Below are 21,567 nucleotides of genomic sequence, written 5' to 3' on the forward strand. Positions count from 1 at the left end.
CCTTTCAGACGACACAAAGTCAGCCGCCCAGTCGCAGCGAATAGTCGGGTCATGAGAGTATGGTGGGCGAGCATCGCTGTGAGTTTTGCGACTCGCTGTGTCCTACTAAAGGATGTGAGCCAATATCAACTGCACACTCCCAGGAAGCAGGTGAAGATTAACTTTGAACCGATCCCTCTGGGCTGTGCTACAAGGGCAAAAACAAGAATTGTGGATCCCTGCCACTGTTTCTGAAGACTGTACTCAGAATGTCCCGTTCCAGTCTTTTCTGCTTCATTCCTGTTGACTAAGCACAATGACACTTGTGACAAATGACAAAAGCTCAATTGTGAGCCTCCACACCACTTTAAAGCAGTGGCAATCAGATCTCTTGCTTTCATCCATTTCTACATAAGTCAGCGCCACATAAATGCTCCGTGATGCCAGAAAAATAATTTTCCCCGGGACTCCTCTATCCGGATGCTTATACACTCTCTCACACAGTACAGACCACAACAACAACAACAACAACAACAACAACAACATACCTCATACATGTGCCATTTTATTTACAAACTGCATCTTTCAACAAGATCATTTTTGATATCATAAAACTTGGAAACTGACCCGCAGAGAGTCAATTGTGAAGAACCGTGAAAAGACAATGAAAAAAAAAAATGTCTTAGAAACTGTAACGAAAAAAAAAAACAAAGAATAATATTTACCTCTGTGAAAAATATAGATTTGTCATAAAATGTGTACTATGCATGAAAAGCAATATAGAGACAACTTTTATTGAATTCACTTTACCCTAAGACAATTCAAGGTAATGATTTGTGATAGTAAAAAGCAGCACTGGAACTGCACCGACTCCATAGAAATAAATGCATCTTATGAGCAAAGGGGATGCACTTAAGTTAAAACCACAACATATATCCAGTTTGTGGTCGCTCAGTTCCTAAAGAGGGTTGCTCTAGTTCCCACTTTCCTTTTTTTTTTATACAAAATGTACATAACACATATATATAAGTTGGCACACCATTACAAAATGGATGTTTTACAAACAATATGCAGCTAACAGTCATATATAATATATAGATTTTTTTAAAATTCTATCTTACAAAATCAAGTCCGTACGTGAGCCTATTCAAATGATTGATGAAGGCTTGTTAAAATGGTAATCTGCATTTTCATTTGCTCTACCTCCCATGCTGACCGCTCTCTATCTAGTGCACACTCGAGTGTTATGATGTGACATTTAACGGAGAAATAAAAAGATAATAAAAAGGCCAATATAAATCTATGAAAAGGCCCATAAAATGTGGGCTTTCGAAACTACATAAAACCTACAAAGAATAGAAGAAAATACTATGCGGAAGTCATCAAAAATGATCCCCAAAAACAAAAAGTCTTTGTCCTCTATTGATCGAATGACTCCTTTCTGCTTAAATGCAGTAATGAGGAGTGAACATTTCCTCTGCTCCTGACTGCTGGCATCTCAGTGGCCGGAAGGAGAGGTCCACTCCATCTCTTCTGCCATTTTGGATTATGGAGGTGCCCTCCTGTCTTTAAAGAGCTTTATTGTTTTTGTTTCTCCTCGTTTCTTTCTTTTTTAAATTTCAAACCAAGCGTGCCGAGGCCGAATCATCTGCAGGCCTGCTGCACTTGATTGATTAGCTCTCCGAAGCGATCAAAGAGCCCCTCGACCCAAGCGCCGTTCTGCAGACACTTCTGTACGGTCTCCTCCTGGCCCAGGTCTCCCGTCTGCACCCGCAGAGACGCGATCTGGAGGAGCACGACAAAAATTGGTATGAGAAGCGGAGCCAGAGTGATCTTTCTTTGAAACTCAAAACTGCAAAATATCATTCCGAAATGCTCAACAAGCCCTACCCTACCTCGTCCTTGCACATGAGGTACGTGTGGTATTTGTAATGCTGCAAAGAGTGGTACAGAGAGAACCACTGAGTTTTCTGCTGGTCCACTGTATACTCCTGGAGGAAGAAAAAACTGAGTGAATTACAATACCTCCATGATATCCCATTCTTTTTCCCTCTTCATGAGAACAAGCATCAAAGCAGAAGAGGGGAGGGGAGAGGGGGGAGAGGGGTAACTGTGGCTTCAGTGCTCAACACTGTATAGAAATGTAGGACGATCTCAAATGGAGACACAGCGCCCTCTCCTGGACAGACCACGGCACAAAACATGATCTGGTCTCACCTGAGGCACTTTATTGGGCACCTTGTAGGGCTTCATGGTCTTCTTGTTGTAGGCCTTTCCACTGAGACGGACCTTAAAGGCTGGAGTTTCCCCGTCCGTCTTCAGTTCGGTCACCACGGAGATCTCTGGGAAGCTGTCCAGAGCCGTCTGAGAAACAAAAGACAGGTTCACAAAGTGGAATTAAATACAGCGTGTACGGTTTCTTTCGCCTTTGCCATCTAAATAAAGCGAAGGGAAATTTATTTTGGAAGATTAGCAGACGTGCTGCACACTACACTCAATCGATCTGCACTTTCATACACAAACTCACCTTCAAGACCTGCCCAATGTGCAGTTTGTGAAGCAGGCGTTTCCTGTTGTCAGTGATCATCCCATCTACTCTCTTCATGTGTGGCAGCAGCAGCTCATCTGAAACAAGACAAATGGGCAAGTCCTAAACTGGACGACAAACCGTTTGGCCAAACCTAACTCCAGTGTCCAAAAAGCACCTTGCTCACCATTTGCTCTCTCAAGTGCTGCCATCACGTCTTCATCTAAGGCAATGCTAATGAGCAGCTCCACGAAGCTCCTGAACGTTTCCTTCATGGTTCGCGTGGTGAGGAACCGCAACGCACTTGAAGGGTTTAACTCTGAGAGTGGGAATCGGAGAGAAAAAGAATGGCCCAGAGCGCATCACAGGGGAGTGGGAGAAGGAAGAGAAACGGGTTTCCAAACTAAATGTCATTTAAAAAAAAAAAAAAAAAAAAAGAAGTTAAAGGCTGCTTTACCATCCTCTTCACCACCTTCCTCTGCAGACGACCCTGAGGCAGCGGGCGAAAACTCCTCCTTCCATTTCCGCCTCTTCTTGGGGGGCGGCTCTGCCCTCGGCCTCACTAGTTTGGGCCTGGTCTTTTGGCTCTGGCAAACTGCAGTGGGCGAGGCCGTCAAGCCCAGCAAAGTTTTCACCTGAACCCCCCTGCGAGGCAGAACGAGAGCAGTTACGACACAGAAGAGCCCTTTCAGGAAAAAGGACTAGAAGACATTAGTCGGCGCTCCACACGCACCTCAGTGAGTTCATAGGCTTGCAGCGAGGCTTCCGGCTACAAACTCGCACGTACTCCCTTTTGTTAACAGTGTCCAAAAACTTCACATAGACTCTCTGGTACATGGTCTGGGCGTCACCAAAGTATCCAAGGTACTACATACACAAAGACAAACAGAAAAAGAAGTCAGCTGCTGCTGGGATAAAAAAAAATAAAAATTGATGGATCACACACAACGCATCCGTGCGTTTCACTTACGCTGTTGGTGGCAGAGAAGACTCTCTTTCCGTCTCTCAGCTCGGGCACAAATTTCTGCAGCAAAGCCTTCTGAACCTTCCAGATAGCCGGAGGTTCGCTGCCAGCTTTCATCGTGACCTGGACACACGGACAAGAGACACAGCGCAGGCTTCAGTGTGTGGCGGCAGTTCAATCATAAGAAAACCAAATCAGCGAGTGCCAATATGTGAGCATACGCCAGACCCGAGGAGAGGATGCTTTCTGAACGCTGGGCCGCGGAGAGTAACAACATTAGATTTGAGTCGCCTTTATCAGCGTCCGTGACGGATTCTTCGTTAGACTGAGACGAGCTACGATGTAACGAACCCGTTCAGCTAAGCTCTCATTCAACATTTATTACAAGTGTCCTCATCTGCAACAACCGACTCCACCTTGACCAAGTCAGCTAAATTCTGTTCACCGCTAGTGTTGAGCTTAAGATGAGCACGTTTAGGTTTTCGGAGAGCTGAATGTGAGTGTTTCTGTTGAGAGTGAATAAAGAACAAGAACCTAAGACCAAAAGCCAACAATCCACGTAAACTAGTTCATTTTTGCGGCTAGTTGTGAACTGGTAGTTACCTTCAAGGTCTCGATGTCCTCGTTCCGGACAACAAACTCGTCCCTCTCTCGATACATTCCCTCCCCTCCACTGTCAGACAGCTCCTCGTCAGTCAGCCCCTCCATGGCCACGCTCATCAACTGCACAGCCAACTGGTCGGAGGGGGTCTCCTTACACTCTTCTTTGGTCACAGGTGCCGTCCCGCCTGAGACGGTTTTTGCTGTTGGTGCAGGAGTGGACACCTGAGGCAAGCAGGCCCGTGCGACAGTGTGTGGCCTGGTGGGGACTGGCTCCGGCTTCATGATCGAACCGTGGATGTGGTTATCTGGAGAAGGGATGAAAACGAAACAAAGTCTGCATGAAAGGATATTTTAGCTCGTACGACCGGTGGTTCAAGTGAAAGTGTTTATTTGTTATTATCTTACTGTCTCCAGCACAGAGGGGCAGCATAAAATTCAACCGGATCAGTTAAAATGAGCTTAAAGCTTAAACACAAACCGAATAATGAATACAAAAAAATAACAGAATGCATCTCCTTATTCGCTGTTGATTGGTGGCTGTATGTCAACCTTTTCAAACTCAGCATATATGAAAGATTTCATTTAGCATGGTATACAACTTCTCACAGCGTGAAGGCTGCACAATCTGTTCTTTCACTCGATCCCTGTGCATCTGCTACTGACTGACAAAGCCGGGTATCAAATCCCAGCAATGCGTGTGTGTGAAGCTGCGAATAAACTGTTCAGTGTCGACAACTGACGCTGAATGCCCCCACGTACTTGCCGTCCGATCAGAAAACTTGTATTGGAAGAAATACGAAATTTAGACAAATGCAGTTCTTGCAAAGCGACTTGTACCAAGACGACATGCAACACTTTAGACTGATGCTCCAACCACGAGTAGACGTCTTTTGACGAGCTTCGGCAAGAGGTTATTACCTGTCCTTGTTCTGCGATCTGTAGATTCATCCAGAGATGACAGCGCGGAGCTGATGCTGTTCCTCAGAGCCTGGTTCTTCCCGGTGCTCTCCTCGTCGTCCGAGCTGAACGACGGCAGCGTCTCCAGGTTCTTTTGAAGATCTTCATCCAGACGTTTCTGCTGAGCGTTCACTCCCGGACTTACTTGGGGAAGCAAGGGGCCGGGCAGGGTCTGCACTTTGGGAGGCAAAGCAGGCAAAGTGCACGGTTTAGATGAGGTGGAGGGTTTTCTCGGGCGATTAATTGTCCGTGTTGGACTTTGCGAGTATTGCTGTTTGGGGCCAGATTTGATAAAGTCTAGGAAAGAGCCAATAAAGCCAGTTTTGACTTCTGGCTGTTTCTCTTCCACTTCTCGGATCTTCTGCCTGATTCTCTCCTGCTGCGGACAACTATCATATAAAGTGTGTGTGGCAGATGGCGAGCTGACATCACTGCTCCTGGAGTTCTGCCGCTTGGCTTGCGCGCTGCGCTTTGCTGGTCTTGCCAGTCCCCCATCATCCTCAAGGCCTCCTGGTTTGGTTAGAGACTTGGAGCGGGCCTTCCTTTTGGGAGAGTCCTCACCACTCGGACATTCCATGAGGCCGTCTTCCGTTTCGGCACATTTTGCATTCCCTTTGACTCTGTTCTGGACACCTGAGGGGTCAAACACCTGTCCGGCCGAGTGATAGCCGTTCTCAGAGCCCCTTCCATCGCCATTTGTGTCAATGTCAGTAGTATTATTGTGGTGAATGTGCTGACCCTGACAGTCTCTAGTCAGTTGAGCTCCATTTAGTGCCATGCCGATATTGTGGCAGTTAGTGTTGCTTACGTTGTGTTGATGTTGAGCTGAGGAGAAGCTAGACGACATGTGTCTTAAATCCAGAGTCTGGAGGTGTCCTTTGGAATCAACAGGACTTGTCATCCCGGCCATTTCAACCTCAGCAGATGATGTAGCTTTAACAAAATCCTGCGGTGCGACGCCACAAGCTGCCACAGTGGCTGCTAGGATGTCATCAACATTTGACAAAATGTTCCTCTCATCTGCCAGTAGCATGGAGTCTGGGAAGCAAATGGAGTTAAGGGCAAAGTGGTTCTTGGCTTCGTTTGGCTGTGGATTTGCAGCCTGCCTGTAGTGGTGTTTCGAGGAAGAGGAGCATTCTGAACTCTGTTCGGACACTACTGTGCCCTGCTGACTCTGGGATTCAGGGACACTGGAACCCAGCAGGTCTCGATCCATCTGAAGGTACTGGACATGAACTGGGCCCAGTCCCTGGGCGGGTTGGACACCATCCACTGATACCAACTTTGAAGTGTTCTGACTGTGGTGAACCAAGGGCTGCTGGACTAGAATCATTTGGTTGGGCTCGAGGAGAACCTGAGAGCTGGGAACTGTGATAAACTGGGTGTGGGCTGCTGCAGACTGGTTTTGGGACAGACTGTGGGTCTGTTGGTTGTGCTGATTTGGCTCATGAGATCTGAGCTGAAGAGGGTGCTGCTTGAGCTGCTCTGAGCACAGGGACACATGCGAGGGAACAATCATGGAGTTTATAGTCTTTGTGCCGGCTGTTTCGTCATCGTTTGCACTGCTTAAATGAATCTGCCGTTGGTTTCCGGAACCCATCTGATCATCTTTTAACTGTGCTGAATTTCTATGACTTACTCCCATGAGTTGTTCCTCTGAATGCGAATTGCTTCGAATGACACTTTGTGCTTTGTGATCATCCATTTTCGACACAATGTAGATGACATTGTTATGAGAGGTCATTCTGTTATCTGCTGCAGAGACCATGGATGCCTGCTGTAGAGCCTCCATGTCGTGAAGATGATGCTCTTCGAGTTTCTGTTTGCCATACGTTGGCTTTATGTCCTGTACTGAAGATCTCACATTATTTTGTAAGGCTTGAGGAGCTGAAGTGTAGGTAGGCAATGGTACAGACAGAACATTGTGAGGCTGTGTGTGCTGCTCGGACAGAGTGTTGTGTTGTTTACCTCCCACCGAGTCCTGCATGTGGGCGTACTCCCCCGTAGAATTTGAAGTGGGAAGACCCTGTACACATGTGGGCTGGTAGGAGGAGTTAAGTGATTGTCCTGAGGCGTAGCTTTGAGACTGAGTCACCAAAGCTTGCTCTTGTGACTGAGATGTAAAAGTCAAATTTTGGGTACCCTGAGAGTGGGATGTGGGATAGCTCTCAGACAGATTTCCTTGACACAAGCTCTGGACCTGGGCTCCATACTGAATCTCCTGCTCTTGGCTCAGCGCAGGGGTGGATGAGTAAACGAGAGTCTGACTGACAGGCGCCGCACTGTCCGAGTGGCTCGTAAGGGAGGGCAGAGTTGTGTAGAGAGAAGAGAGCTTGTCTGAGGTGGAGTGGGACGTCTGAGACTCTGTGAGCGGTGCTATATAGTTTTGAGGCAAACTGTTGGACATTAGGCTCGATAGCTGGACTGCCTGCTGATTAGCAATCACCGAGTTCTGCTTCTGAGCCAGGGAGGAATAACGGTTGGGAGACCCTTTCGTCAGATTCTGAGAGTTAAGCTCCTCGTCCCCAGCAGAGTGTGGATCGAGCTTGGAAGAGCAGTCTTTAGCTTTCAGCAACGAAGTGGATGAATAAGCTTGCGTTACACAACCTGTCTTAGGTTGTGGGGAACCGTTCACCCCTTGGGTGGAGTCTGCTCTTGTGGAGGGGCTGCAGGACACTGGGGTGTGACGGGATGGGTCCTGCTGGTAAGACACATCTGCTTCGCTGCCAGAGCCAAAGTACCCCTGTAAAGAGTGCTCTGAATTAGATAACTGCTCCGAGGCCATGTGGCTACTGGAAGGCCTCTGGTGGTGTTTGATAACACTACATTCACGCTGAAGAGCTCTTTCAATAGAGCCAGAAAAGATCGTACTCCCGTAGGGCTGCGGGGCAGCATGAGGGGCAGGCAGGGCAGAGGGGAAAAGGCTGAACTGGGGCTGAAGAAGGTGGGGGGCTGACTCTTGGGCTGAGCGGTAAGTGGAGGACTGCACAGGCAGAGCAGAGCCCAGAGAGGGTGAGGAGAGATGATTGAAAGCCAAGGCGCTGGGAAGCACAGCCTGGCTAGATTTGAGATGTAGCAGGGGATCGTGGTGAGAAAACAGGCCATTGGTGGAAGTGGTGAAGGCAGGATCCTGGAGGGCCAGGGGAGAGTTGGTAGCATAACTCCTAGAAGGGTAGGCACCAGTGTGCTGATAGGATGCAAGAGCAGCGGGAGAGGGGAAAGTGGCTGTGGAAGGCAGGGCACCGGTCAAATACAGCTCTGTGGTAGAGGAGTTGGAACCTGCAAATGGAAACAGATAAACTGGTATAAGGACACGATTTAATACAAAAACCGTAAAGAAAAAGATTCAACTTGTGATAAACATGAAGACAGGAACGCCAGCGTCATCCAGACTTGATTTGTTTATAATAAAAAAAATGTATTACTTGTTGTGTCCTCACCAGTAGGCCAAGATGGGGGTCTAAAAGGAGGAAGCAACGAGGCACTAACAGGACCAGCCTGAAGACTTCTCGACTCCATCGCCGACAGGAAGCTCATGATAGAGGTCACGGGAGTATTACTGCTCGACTCGAGCGTTCCTGGCAATCAAATTCGGGAAAAAGGAAAGATGATCACAGGTGGCCTCTGCATTCTAAAACCAAAAGTATCTGCACGAGCAGATGCCATTAGTAGGGTCTGTTATTAAGCTGAACGGGTCGCTTAAAAACAAAAGTCACAGCACCCGTAACTCACCTGCTGCAGCAGGAATCTGTGCCGTAGTGTAGGTGGGAAGCTGGTGTGTGGAAGTGTAGCTTTGCTGCTGGAGGAGCTCTCCGTCAAGGTGTGCTGCACCATAACTGGGACTGTGTGCACAAACAAACGGCTTTCATGAGCGCTCTCATCTTTAAAAGCAACAGTGGGCCACCCGGCTACTTCAGGAGGAAATACTGTTGAAAATACCGCTGACTGGACTTCTCAGATATGGATCTTGACGTCCATTCAATTGAAAATATGATCTAAGAAAGACCTCAGGTTTAGGGTGGTGAGGACACGACTGCTGCAGAGATGGAAGTGCTTTCAGACGGTTCGCCTATCTGCAGGAGGCTTTTAGAGCTTTGTCAGAGTGACCGCTGGGCTCTTCCGTCACATCAGCAGACCAAAAGCCTTTCTTGCCCATCCCACAGTTCCATACTTATTCTTTTCCAAAATGTAACTGCTCCTGGGAATATTCTAAACTTTAGAAAAAAAGAAAACCTTTCCAGAACGTTATCACACAACGGAGCACGGAGTTCAGCGTGTAAATGATGTGTCTTAGCACACGGCAGCCACATTGTTCTCTCAGGTATTCAGTCGGAACAGTCGAAATGCATAAACTCTGCAGAGCCACACCCCGTTTAAAGAAGAAGAAAAAAAAAGCTCCATGAAAGAATGGCGGAAAAAAAAATTGTGTATGCGTCATATTAGAAGAATCATCACGACTTTCATGTGATGCCTTGAAATTGTCCAAACTATTTGCTGGACGATCTCTCTGAAGTAACCAGAAAGGCCTCCTCAAATATTTACAGCAACGATGCAAAAAGAGCAGAAAATCAACCCGACTCAGCGTGGTCAATCTTTCTGCTTTGTGTTGTTTTAATCATAGCTGTGTTTCTTGCTTAAAGGACTTTTTGTGTGTTCATTTTTTTTTTTTTGCCTTTGTTCTAGCGCAAAGCGCTTTGTAAATCAGGCTTTACAAGGTGCCGGATAGATTCAATTTTACTCCATTCCTTTGAACTCTTAATACTCTCAAGTATTCCTCTGGACACAAAGACTTTGAATCTGTTGTCCGCAAAGTTTTGACCTAAACACATTGCTCCTTATTCTTGCGCAGTATCCCGAATGCATATTTATTAATTGGAAAATCCATTGGGAAACTGCAATGAAAGTACTGTTTTCTGCCAGAAGGTAAACATTTGTAAAGGTGGACAACAGATTCAAAGTCTTTACTGATCCCTCGGACAAAACAAACCTACGGATCCTTCCACATGCGGCTATTCTTAGCTGAAATGACTGCAAAAATAGGAGAAAAAAAAATAAATTAATGCACCCCCATAACCAATCCAAATGTCATTTGATGATTTAGTTTCCAGAGTAACTCAATGGCACACCACTTGCTCACCGGCAGCCACAAACCAATGACATATAAGTCAAGACACAAGGATAGTAAAGGTCCATTTATTCTACCTACACATTCTAGGGGGGATTTAATTCAGTGACAATTCTGATCAAAAGTTTTTTTTTGCCATGATGTAGCCAATCTGAGTGATCTGAGTGGAGTGATCATCAGTGCTGTCAAGCTAAATCTGCTCCTCTGTGACACTTGTAAGGACACCCTGATCCAACTGTCCAAAGTTATAACTTAGGGACGAACCTGTCATACCTGCAACAACAGCACCAATACACTCATTTCGACACGTCGCCTTGGGAAACAACACAAACAACACACTAATTTGACATGCCATGACTAGTTTCTTGTTTTGGGTCCAGCATGCAACCGTGGAGCGAAGAAAAGAGGCCGACAAAAATGACAATACGACGCACACTTGGTTGACTCCAAAATACTGACAACAAACACTTTGCTGTAGTTGTTGACTGCCCCATGCTGAGAGGACAGTGTGCTAGCGAAAACTAACGAGGCAGGAGGCAGTAACACACGGCTAAACCCACTGACGAGGCAGTCTCCACAACTCTGTTACAAATCCCTAAACGTATCCATTTTTTCCACAGCGCTCCTAACAATCACACAGGGACCCCCGCACTTTTCTCCAAAAACCACCGCTAGGCCCTCCATCACCGAAATTTCCTTCGAAAGGTGACCCGCCCTCTCCTTCACGTTGTACCTCGGTTTGATATTAGCTGAGCCGCGGTCATAGGCCCACGAAGCTACGGTCTGTGCTGGTGGAGCCAGCGCGTCCGCAAAGCTGGAGCTCGGGTAGTTCCTGTCCATCATCCGGTGAAAGAATCACTTCCCCAACGGAGTTTCGTGGAGCAGCGGACACACATCGTAGCAGCCCGGGTCCGGATCCAGCGAACAGTTGACTCAGGATGTCCCGTCAAACCACTGTAGAGTACGCTTAAAAAAAAAAAAAAAAAAAAAAAAAAAAACAACGAAAAAAAAACCTTAGCCGAGCAGCTATGTCCCGGATAAAGTGCAACCTTTCCCTCTTTGGCTATTTTTCGTTCATTTCCCGTCACATAAGTTAGTCTCCACCGGGAGACCTGTGTGGATGGGGCAGGGATACTTGGCCGCAGCTAGCAGGCTAGCTGAAACTTGCCACAAAACGGAATGCGCCATATAGACAGGCGACTCTTCACATCATTGAGTCTTAAAACGAGGCAAAAAAAAATAATACGCTGGCAGCTTCGCCACGCGAAAAAAATCACGTGACCAACCCAGAAGAGCCCTCACGCTGCTATCAGAGGTGTGGCGCCGACTTCGAATAAGGGGACATTCCTCTGCCAGCAGCGTTTAAAAATTAAGCAGTGCGAGTATGAGACTGACGTCGCTGTTGCTCTGGCGGTGTATAAAGGCAAATTATGCATGAGTAATTATATTTATTCTTTTATTTTAACTGGCTTTAAAACAAGAGGACCAGCATTTTGAGAAGGTCTTTCTGCTGTGGCACCGTTATGAGGCCAAAAGTCCTCTGTGTGGTTAAAAACAGCTTCAAGCAACAACAAAAAAACTTCCACCGAAGAATACCCACAGTAAAAACATTTATGTGTTCTCTGTTTTATTAAATCATTAGCACTGATTCAATTTAGGTTGGTTTTTTCCTTTTATTTTTTGCAATCCAATGGCTTTATTTGACTTATTATTCAACTGAATTTTGTCATTTTATTTCAGAAACTTACTCCATTTTGTATGGACCCAGCCCCCGTAGAAAAGCAAAAGTAGAGGGTCTACAGGGGCCTTGTCATCACTAACTGCGAGTATAATTATTTAGGTTGTAACTGTGAAAAGTATTAATCAAGAAACCCTGGATGTTGTCTCTTAACTACAAACCAATAAACCTGATAAAATATGTCTCCTAATAATAGATTTCTAGGGGTGTTTTAAACATTTACCCATTTTCATGTCTTTCTTGATACCAACAAATGCAACTTTACCATTAAATCCGTCTTTATTCAAAAGTGACCCCCTCACAATGGGTCCGTACACACAGATCGTCCTTACAGCCTAAGTAGTACAAGTGCACATACACCTGATCGATACATAGTCACAGATTGGTGAGGACAAATCTAAATCTTCTGCTAAATCATCCGTGATGCTCTGAAGAGCTTCCATCAAGCACCATAAAGCACAAAAAATAATAAATTGCTGGCTTGAATCTCAGCTGGGGCCTCTTTGTTGGGAGTGTGCACGGTCTACCCCTGCCTATGTGGGTTTTCTCCACGTACTACGCGTAAAAAAGTATGCATGTTTGGTTAATTATGTCAGTCTTGTTTTCTGTAGCTGCTTTATACTATTCCGAGTCATGGAGGGGTTAAACCTGTCCCAGCTTTCTTGGGGGGGGGGGTTACACCCTGGACACGTCGCCAGTCCATCACCGCCCGTCTCATCCTTTGACATCCGGGGTTGGCTCCACTCCCCAGGCGGGTATGGAAGATGCATTCACTTTACATTTATTCATTTAGCAGATGCTTTCCATCCAAAGGTGACTTACACTTGAGGAAAACATCAGGGGCAATGTGGGATTCAGCATCCTACAACAGCAATGTGTACTGGTGAACACGGGGATTAAATAATATTCCAGTTGGTGGACAGTGGCCATTTCGTCTCCTGAGCCACGACCGACCCCGGTCACCATTATTAAAAGAGTGTCTCGAATCAAAGTTGACTTTTTTTTTGCCATGAATAATCAAATGTTTGATAGAGAGCAGTGCATGATTTCAAGTCAATACTAGATGCATCTTCATCCTGAGGAATTTGAGATTTTACACTTTTTAAATGCAAAAACCACAATAGCTGCCAATTCCTTCCCTTTACTCTTGCCACTGCATGCATGTGGCATAGCTTACCCTTTGAAATCACATGCTGCATCATAAGCGTACAAGACGAGGGAAGTTTCAGAAATTTCAAACATTTTATTCTGTACATGCAAATATTTCACGAAAAAACAGCACAAATGTTGTGGTGTTAGGTCAAAAAAACACCACAGTGAGCTACACGCCCACGATGCTCATAATGTAAACTAGATTGAAAATTGGAATGATCGAATTCATTATTTATAAGACTTTCAGCCCAAATAGAGCCCCTGTAAATGATTGAAAAGATGAGGCAAGATAACAATTAGATGAAAAAAAATGACATAAATAATTAAAATAGAAGTTTTATTCAAAACATTGAAAAAAAATTTTCATTTCAGATAGTCCTGCTTCAGCCTAGCTTCTGCTAAGCATAAAGATTACGTGAAACCACCCAGAATTTGGTAAATAATTTAGAGGGTCTTGACAACTTATTAACTCTTGGATTTCCATAATTCAAACAAGACGCTTGTTCCAACAACAGTTTCAGGCTACAGAGCTACATCCTTTGCAGCAGCTGAAATTGTTTTTAGGAGAGCTCCTCCTCATCACAGTTACAGTATCATTTGTTGCAATTGCTAAATGTTCTGCATCAGTTAAAAATGCCGCACGACAACTGATGTTGAGCTTTTGCGGCCATCAGTTTAAAGCTAACTTAACGCAGCTCATATGTTTTAAAGGAAAATGTTCATGAGCAAAGAGCACTCAAATTAACTGATGAGACATACATCATTGACACATCAGGAAGTAGCGAAGAAAACATTCCTACAAGAATAAAAGTTGAAATACAGCGATATGAAGATACACAGGACAGCGAATCCTAACAAAGCAAGTTCTGGACGAAAGAGTCTCTTCACGGCTGCATTTACCATTAAGCAAAGGAAAGCAGCTTTTTCCGTCTTTGATTTTCCTTCTGAAGGAGAAACTGTGTGACAACACAACCCCGTCTGCCTCTGTATTAACAATTAATAAGTACTGTTCCATGAAATGTAATCCAGCCACTCGGCTGGGGTTAAATTACAAAGCACAATCACACAAGATAACCTTTATATAACGATACATTTCTGCAGTATAAACATCTATTAAAGATTATATAGTTAAGGTGAAGCTTACTCCAACATGTCCTCAGGCAACAATACCAAACTCTGATGTATAATTAATTACTATTAAACCATCAGCTGTTTTGTTGTTGGAAATTATGTGACAAACAATAATAAGATGCTGGGTTAGAGACGTTGAAGAGTGATTTGAAGTATTTATGCCAATGCAAAGTCCAGAATTTTTTATGACCTCACTCAATAATCATTTGCCTGGGCAGCACCCTTTGGCAACAATCTCCTGGGTCTTATGGTAGGAGGACTTCTTTTGCATCTCTCTGGTCTTTAGTTCAATGGGATTCAGGTGTGGACTCTGGCTGGGCCACTCAGTAATGCTAATATTGTTTTCCATTGACCATTCAGTGATAACTTTGGCTCTGTGTTTAGATCATGAGAGAAAAGGAGTCTGTTAAGGTCCTGGAGGGAAATGATCAGGTAATCAGCCCGAAAACCTCAGCTTTGGGCCGCCTTGGACCTTCCAACAGGACAATCCCAAACACAGAGCCAAAGTTGTCAGAAACTTGCAAACAGACCTAAATCCCATCCCACATCTGTAGAGGAAAGAAAATGACCATAAGGAAGTCCCTCAACCCTAAAAGTCAGTGAGATTTTTTCAGAAAAACAGTAGTCTAAAAAACAAAATAAAAAAAGCATTGGAGGTATTCAGTAAACTTATTAGCAATTATGAGTACAGGTTGATTGCTGTGATAAATAAAGAAGTGCATTTGCGCATTGGCATTTCTTTTTTTGCATTTATTTAAAAATAAACAAAAACAACTTAGAAATAAAGTAAAAATGTTCGTCAACACATCTAACCTAATTTCTTATCATTTCTCACTTATTTGCATCATTTGCAGCCAGAGGAAAGAATAACATAAGATAGATTGCCTGTGTTTCAAAGGTTGTCATGGTTATGTACAATTTTAGTCTCCATTCTAGTGGAGTAACACAGCTTAATCGGGGTAATAAAGAGAAAGCTTGAATGATGGAAAAATATATACAATATTACAAGAAAGTGTAGATTCTTGGTGTGAAACTGTCGGCTTGATGTTGACAATCATGGACACACGTTGTCCCGAAGATACTACCGCCGAACACTCCCAGGTCTTGAGCTAAAACCAAATGATTTTTAAAAAAAAATTTAAAAAAAGAAGTTATTTATCATAAAATAATTGTGTGACAGTCTTATGGACAATAATTAGGAGTTGGAAAGTCATTTGGAATACAGGTGAATGTGCAAATTACTCAGGATAAGGAGGTGGTGCGGCGTCATGCGGTCCACTTCTTGAGATTGCCTGTTCGTACGAGGGTAGACCTGGGGGGTCCACGTCCTCCACAGAGGGTGGGTCTCCCGGTGGGGGCACAGGATGAAGGGATGCTTCTTCTAACCTTCTCATTATGAGAGAAGCATTACTCCTCCTGGGGCGTCCCCGAATGGAACTGTGAGTGGAGTGGAGGCGTTAACAGTATGTCACTCACTTGTGACAAGCACATTCCTTCATCAAAGCGGACTGATGAATGTCATATCTGCTCTTGTCATACAACGCTGCACAACAAACTGCATTGTTTGGCAAGGGGCAGCAAGGAGTCGCTATGACAGGTGCAGAGCTGAAACTGTTTTCCATCAACTTATAGAGAATGTCTGAGAAAATGTTTGCAAACATCTTTATGAATAAAGCCGCAAAGAAGTTCTAAACAGTCAGTGGTTCCAACTTTTCAAATGTGATGTTTTTTGTTAATTTAATATAAAGCGGTCAAACATTTGCACAAAGAGTGGAAAGTATTGAGCTACAAAAAAGATATCGCGCTGTGTCATGATAAAAATTGCAAGGGTGTAGTACGTGTGCGGAGGCAGGTGCATGTTGAGTCTGATAAAGAGGAACGTGGTCCTTTATTCAAATAAATAAAAGTTTGCAAATTCAAGTGACAGATGTGCCTGTAGATATATACAAAAATCATTATAATACAGTGATGTCCGACTCACTAGTTAGAAATTTCTATTATGATAGATGGAATAATTACTGTAAAGATGTCCCAGTTTCAGATAAAGCTGTATTTACAGTCAAATATGAATGAGGTAAGCGGCTAAGATAAAAAAAAAAAAAAGTCTTAGCTGTGGATAGAAAAAGCATTATGATGATTTGTTAAATTGTGTGGAAAAGAATATATATATACATATCTACAACGGGCAACATTATCTACAGAGCAAGTGCAAGGGAGAAGTGTCTTCAGTTAAATTTATAACAATGCAAAAAAACGCATCAGAGCTAGTTCTTTACAAAGCTCAAGAGGAACAGTCCGATGAAACCTAAAATGGTGCATCGCAAATTGATCTTATTGAGCCAGGAAATCAGAACCAGCTCTTAAAACTTTCTCTCCATCACAAAATATTCATAAGGAATATATTCCCACAGCCGTCATGCATGGCTGCAGTCATTTACAACAAAGTAAGACTAAATTATAAAAACTAATGACAAGAAAAAACATCATCAGTATCACATTGAAAGTACACCCAGTAAAACTATAGTCTGTTTTATGGGAAATTCGGTAGCCTCTTTTTCCACTCCCACTTCACCATGTGGGGCTTAACCTCCTGTAAGTGTGTATGCATGATTCTTGTGTGTTCGCATCATTTACGCATGGTGTATGCTGATGAGATGGTGGCTTTGGGATCCATCCCGTAATATGTGTCCAACAGTTCCCGAGCTTGTGAGCAGTATGGCCTGGATTCTGACTGAATCTGTGGTTTCGTGTTAAGTGCTAAAATGTTCTGGCTGCCATTTTGTTCAAGTGTTGACAGCCTTTCAGAGGCACTATAGTGAAGTAATGAAGTCAGTGTCTCACTCACCTTGCACGGCTAAAGTCGCTTTTGTATTTGCCATGACAGAAATACCAGATCAAGACGGCAACGATGACGATAACCACTGCAGCAGAAATGAGTCCCACCAAAAGAGCTATCACGTCGATCCGAGAGGAGGCGTTGCTGTGATCTGTGAATCAACAGAAACCACAAGAAAAAAATAACTGGACGTTGTCCAACTTGTTTCATGACAGCAATATGTCTTCAGCTATCACCCGCGTAGTACAGCTAACCATCTGATCATAACAGGTTGGATACTCTTTTGTACCTGATATTTCAGCAGAAATACGCCGTGGTTTGGGCTCTCTAAGATATCTAGCACGTACTGCATTTTCAAAGCAACAACAAACAAGTGAAACAAGTTTTACAAGCTCTCATTAATTGTGCTGACACAAACACTATATCTGACAGCAGACAAGGACCTATGCAGCATATGAGGGTGATGGGTAATGGTCCACACTTGTAAAGCACACTTTTAACCTTGTCCAGGTTCTACTAAGTGCTTCACATGTGCACCCAGTCTCACAGGCACTCATAGAGCGCCTCTTGGTGAATACATTGGAGGCAATGTGGGGTTTAGTGACGCCTGCGGACACGTCAACACGTGAACAAGTATGTGCCATACTTACTCGACATGATTTCTAATGTTGGGTACTACGTACCCATTTTCTGTAGTACAATTATACACACCCTGTGGAAATTTTGCACACATTGTGTGGTACACATCCTGTGGTAAGATTTCATGCAGTCTATGGTACTGTACTTCATGTCCTCGTGAACTTTACTATACATTCTGTGGTTATACATGCCCACTTCTGTGGTACAAAGCCGTTAACAACAGCATACATTTAGTGGTACTGTACTACAGGCTACTATGCTATACACTATGTTACTATATCATCAATCCCAGAGTAAACCCCCTGTTTTACTATGACATTTGCTGTAGTATTATACTGCCCATCCTGTGGTAATATTTCATAGCTCCTGTGGTACTGGACAATATGTATGTTTGTATAAATGTGTTTCTGTAGTAGGCAACGAGGGTTGCCAGGATTGCATCTGTAATAGTGCACCACACGTTTCACAATACTTTGCCACAGGGAAAATATTCAACTATTCATCGCACCTATAATCCAGAAACCTACATTAGGATAAACAAAAAAAAAATAAAAAATGTAATGCATTTGTAACAAAAAGCAACCATTACGTGGTCACAAATAAAAATAAAAACTTCAATTTTACAGTCTCCTTTTAAGTATATGTTAGCTCCTGCTTACCTTCTGTGTATTTCTTCCAAAAAGCATTCTGGGGTTGGGGAGAAAAAAAAAAAAAGAAGCCATCAGTATGGTGAACCCCCGGTGTGAGGCGTCTATGTTTTCACATTTTAAACAGAACCACTTAACTGTATCTGGGATGTTTTCAAAGACTTCCCTCGCCTCCTCATAATTGCAGACTTCCTCGTTACACTCTCTCTCCAGATTGCCAGGAACGAACATTTCAAAGTCAAACCGGTTGAACAGCAGGTGGCGACCCAAGAACGAATTTGCGTCTCCTTCGTCCGCAAACACTGTCACCGAGAACACCAACAGGTTGGACATTAAATATGTAGCCGGACGTGTCAGGCCAGTTACTTTGGAATCATTCAGTAATAAAATATCCCACCTTCTTGGTCTCGTGATCCTTCATGTTTGGAGAGTAAGCTCCTCATACAGGCCAGCTGTCCACCGCTCACCAGTTGGAGGAGTATGATCAGATGAAACAACATTGTTACGCACCTGCGCGCGAACAGCAGTACTGAAACTGAAAACTCCCCCTAATATCCCCCACACTTTTCTGGTTAAAAAAAAAAAAAGAAGAAGAAGCTCCACCAGGTTCCCTAATTCTACATTATCCGCGAAGAAACGTGTCGCGTAAGTGGGCAGAGTTCAACAGCCGCAGAATATAAGTCATCAGAGGGAGCGGCAGCTGGGTTTGACCGGCGGCCACGAAAGCTGATAAACCGAAGCTTTAGTTAAAAAAAAAAATAGCTATCCGTACGCTTTATTTCGGTTCTTCTTTTGTTGGCTCGTCTCCAAGATTAACAAGACAGCTCCGGCAGCTTAAAAAAAAAACTAACTTTTACTCCCTACAGGACAGGTACAACTTCAGCTCCTCCTAAACTGTGTGACCTGCGAGGCTCGACCAATCGATCAGGTTTACCTGGACTACAGGGAAGGGGACGCTAGGTGGCATCCTCGACATTGAAATGCTTGGTGAATATTTGCCACAACAAAGTTGTTTAATAGGATCACGCGCGTGACCTTTGGCTCTGAACGTGATACTATGACACTCCTTCATACACGTTCACATTTGAAAGCTTATTTGATGGTCACAAGTGAATAATTTTGCAGTAACAAATTTAGTACCTCCTAAATGCTTTGCTTCAAGAAATATGAATTATATTGATGTGGTGTAGGAGACATACAACACATTCAGTGCATTTATATTTTACCAGAAAAAGTGGGCGCTTGTGCGGGACTGTGACGAGCCTTTTTTTTTTGCCACTATCCTTAAATCTACAGATTTGAGACCAATTACAGGAAAAATATGAACCCTCTGTTCATGCAGTGAGAAGCTCCGGTGACTGTTGGGTTGTGTGGGGCACTTCGATGGCAAGGTTTGAGTCCACTCGTCTCCTCAGTGGGAAGAGTTGCCGCAGACAAATAGAAAGTTGTTCTGAGTGATCACTCTTAATCTGTCATGACAAGCTTCCTTCCTGATGGGAGAAGTTTTTCTCTTGGATGACAAAGTGGTTTGCTGTAAATGGGGTGAATCGTATGTTGCTGCTTTCGTGGGAAACGGATCACAACTAACTAAGTAACTAACTAACGGTGATGGCAGGTGGTGACTGCAGTCTGTAGTCCTCACACATTTCTTCCATTTTAGACACAGCCATCACATTCTCTGATTGGTGTTTCTGCCACATAAACTCGAGCTGATCTTCAAAACTGAGATTTACTGGCATTTAAAAGGCCATCTTACTTTGGGACACTTCAAATGGACAAATTCATAAACTTTGTCCTGAACATTTGAACAATTTTAAGTCTTTTTCATGTCTGTAATGTTGTAACACAATGCTATCACCTGGGATCTCTGCGTCAGGTCTCATAAAAGCACTTAAGCTCATCTCCCAGGAGCCTCAGGAGCTTGTGACTACACCACCATGCACAGGCCTTGTATAGGAAAAGGTTGTACAATGGGTTCCCGTGTCATTTTTACAAACTCATATGCACCTATATAATGTGTCTCATTTAGCTCTTCCAGTGTAATTAATAGTCTCTATGTAGCAACGTTAGAGTCACCAGAAAATACGTAACATGTAGTGACACCGTAGGTAGGGATAAAGTTAGGGAATAAGTAGGACAATGTCTGCCATTTTGGTTGGACACCGATATCTAATAATAGTGTTTATGTTACAAACTTCATGAATTTACACGGAGAGCCTCCGAGCATGTGGAAGCTTTGCTCTGTGTTTACATAAAGAAGCTGATAGGATGCAACTACACATTATCTTGCAGCCTTATGGGATGGTGCTCATTGAAGTGCAGTGAGAGCTGCTCTCTTGCTCTTGATTACATCTCTGGTTACTGTCAAGACTCCTAGATTCACCCAGAGGAATATTGATATGAATAAAAGGGGTGAAGGAAATTACTTTATTTTATTTATTCAACCTTAATTTAACCAGGAAAACATAACTCTTGCGATTTGAAATCTCTTTCACGAGAGTGCCCTGGCCAGGACAAACTGCGGCTCAATCAGCACTTGATACACAACAGTATACAGATCATTTGCGTACAGCAATGTTCATCGAGAATGTCCCTTATGTATGGGTGAATTGCATGGACAACAACACATAAATCAAAACCAAAGGACATAAAAATATCAGGTGAGGTCATCGATAGTCATCATGGGTCAAACTGGGTTAAGTGTGATCAGCCACAGCACTTGCAGCCTGATGTTTCTGCTTCCAAATTGTTAATAACTTGTTTAAATTTCACAAAAACCAGCTACTCCAGATTCAGCTGTTTCTGCAGCTGATTCCAAGCAAAGGGAGCAGCTTAATTACACAGCCTAGTTCAGTATGGGCTCTAAGGAAAGTTAAAGGAAAACGCCTTGGGAGGGAAGAGAGTAACCTCCCCGTACATTCTTGGGTTGGGAGATAGTGTGGAAACCGACCAAGAACGGCTAAATACAAATACACTAATGTCTGAATCTGACGGTTTGGTTTCTAAGACAAACCAAACCGTCCTACATGAGTACAGTGATGAGTAAGGTCTGTGATGAACCTCAATGCTCCATGGTAACCCGTATCTAAAGCATGCAAGCAGTGCAAAAATGTACTGGATGCATGTAGATTCTATCTTCATAACATACCACCAACATGGAAGTGACCAATCTCTTTTTGGCCTGAAAGGAAAGACGAGACTTTTTTTTTTTTTTTTCCAAGAAGAAACCCTTTTTGCAACTTGAGTTTGCAGCTTTTGATGTCAGATAA

At 43.8% G+C, this 21,567-nt stretch overlaps 2 protein-coding genes across 3 annotated transcripts; both read right to left on the minus strand.

The window, feature by feature from the left end:
- Positions 1-524: 524 nt before the first annotated feature.
- Positions 525-11,499, minus strand: qser1 (glutamine and serine rich 1). 2 transcript variants are annotated; one of them, XM_075462266.1, is made up of 13 exons: positions 10,889-11,499; positions 8,763-8,872; positions 8,471-8,608; positions 4,992-8,309; positions 4,074-4,378; positions 3,477-3,593; positions 3,240-3,373; positions 2,964-3,151; positions 2,694-2,825; positions 2,507-2,604; positions 2,197-2,343; positions 1,875-1,970; positions 525-1,764 (listed from the first exon to the last, which is right to left on the minus strand). In XM_075462266.1, exons 1-13 carry the CDS (start codon positions 10,996-10,998, stop codon positions 1,624-1,626), a joined length of 5,034 nt encoding a protein of 1,677 aa, XP_075318381.1. In that variant the 5' UTR covers positions 10,999-11,499; the 3' UTR covers positions 525-1,623. The 2 variants fall into 2 exon arrangements, with proteins under 2 accessions (XP_075318381.1, XP_075318374.1); XM_075462259.1 differs by having other exon boundaries at positions 8,456-8,608.
- A 1,617-nt stretch (positions 11,500-13,116) lies between these two features.
- Positions 13,117-19,205, minus strand: prrg4 (proline rich Gla (G-carboxyglutamic acid) 4 (transmembrane)). The gene is made up of 6 exons (XM_075462285.1): positions 18,696-19,205; positions 18,437-18,600; positions 18,311-18,338; positions 17,022-17,163; positions 15,419-15,613; positions 13,117-15,285 (listed from the first exon to the last, which is right to left on the minus strand). The coding sequence occupies exons 1-6, from the start codon at positions 18,796-18,798 to the stop codon at positions 15,258-15,260; spliced, it is 660 nt and encodes a 219-aa protein (XP_075318400.1). The 5' UTR covers positions 18,799-19,205; the 3' UTR covers positions 13,117-15,257.
- Positions 19,206-21,567: the final 2,362 nt, after the last annotated feature.

The sequence above is a fragment of the Odontesthes bonariensis genome, chromosome 1 (genome assembly GCF_027942865.1).
Source record: "Odontesthes bonariensis isolate fOdoBon6 chromosome 1, fOdoBon6.hap1, whole genome shotgun sequence".
Lineage (NCBI taxonomy): Eukaryota > Metazoa > Chordata > Actinopteri > Atheriniformes > Atherinopsidae > Odontesthes > Odontesthes bonariensis.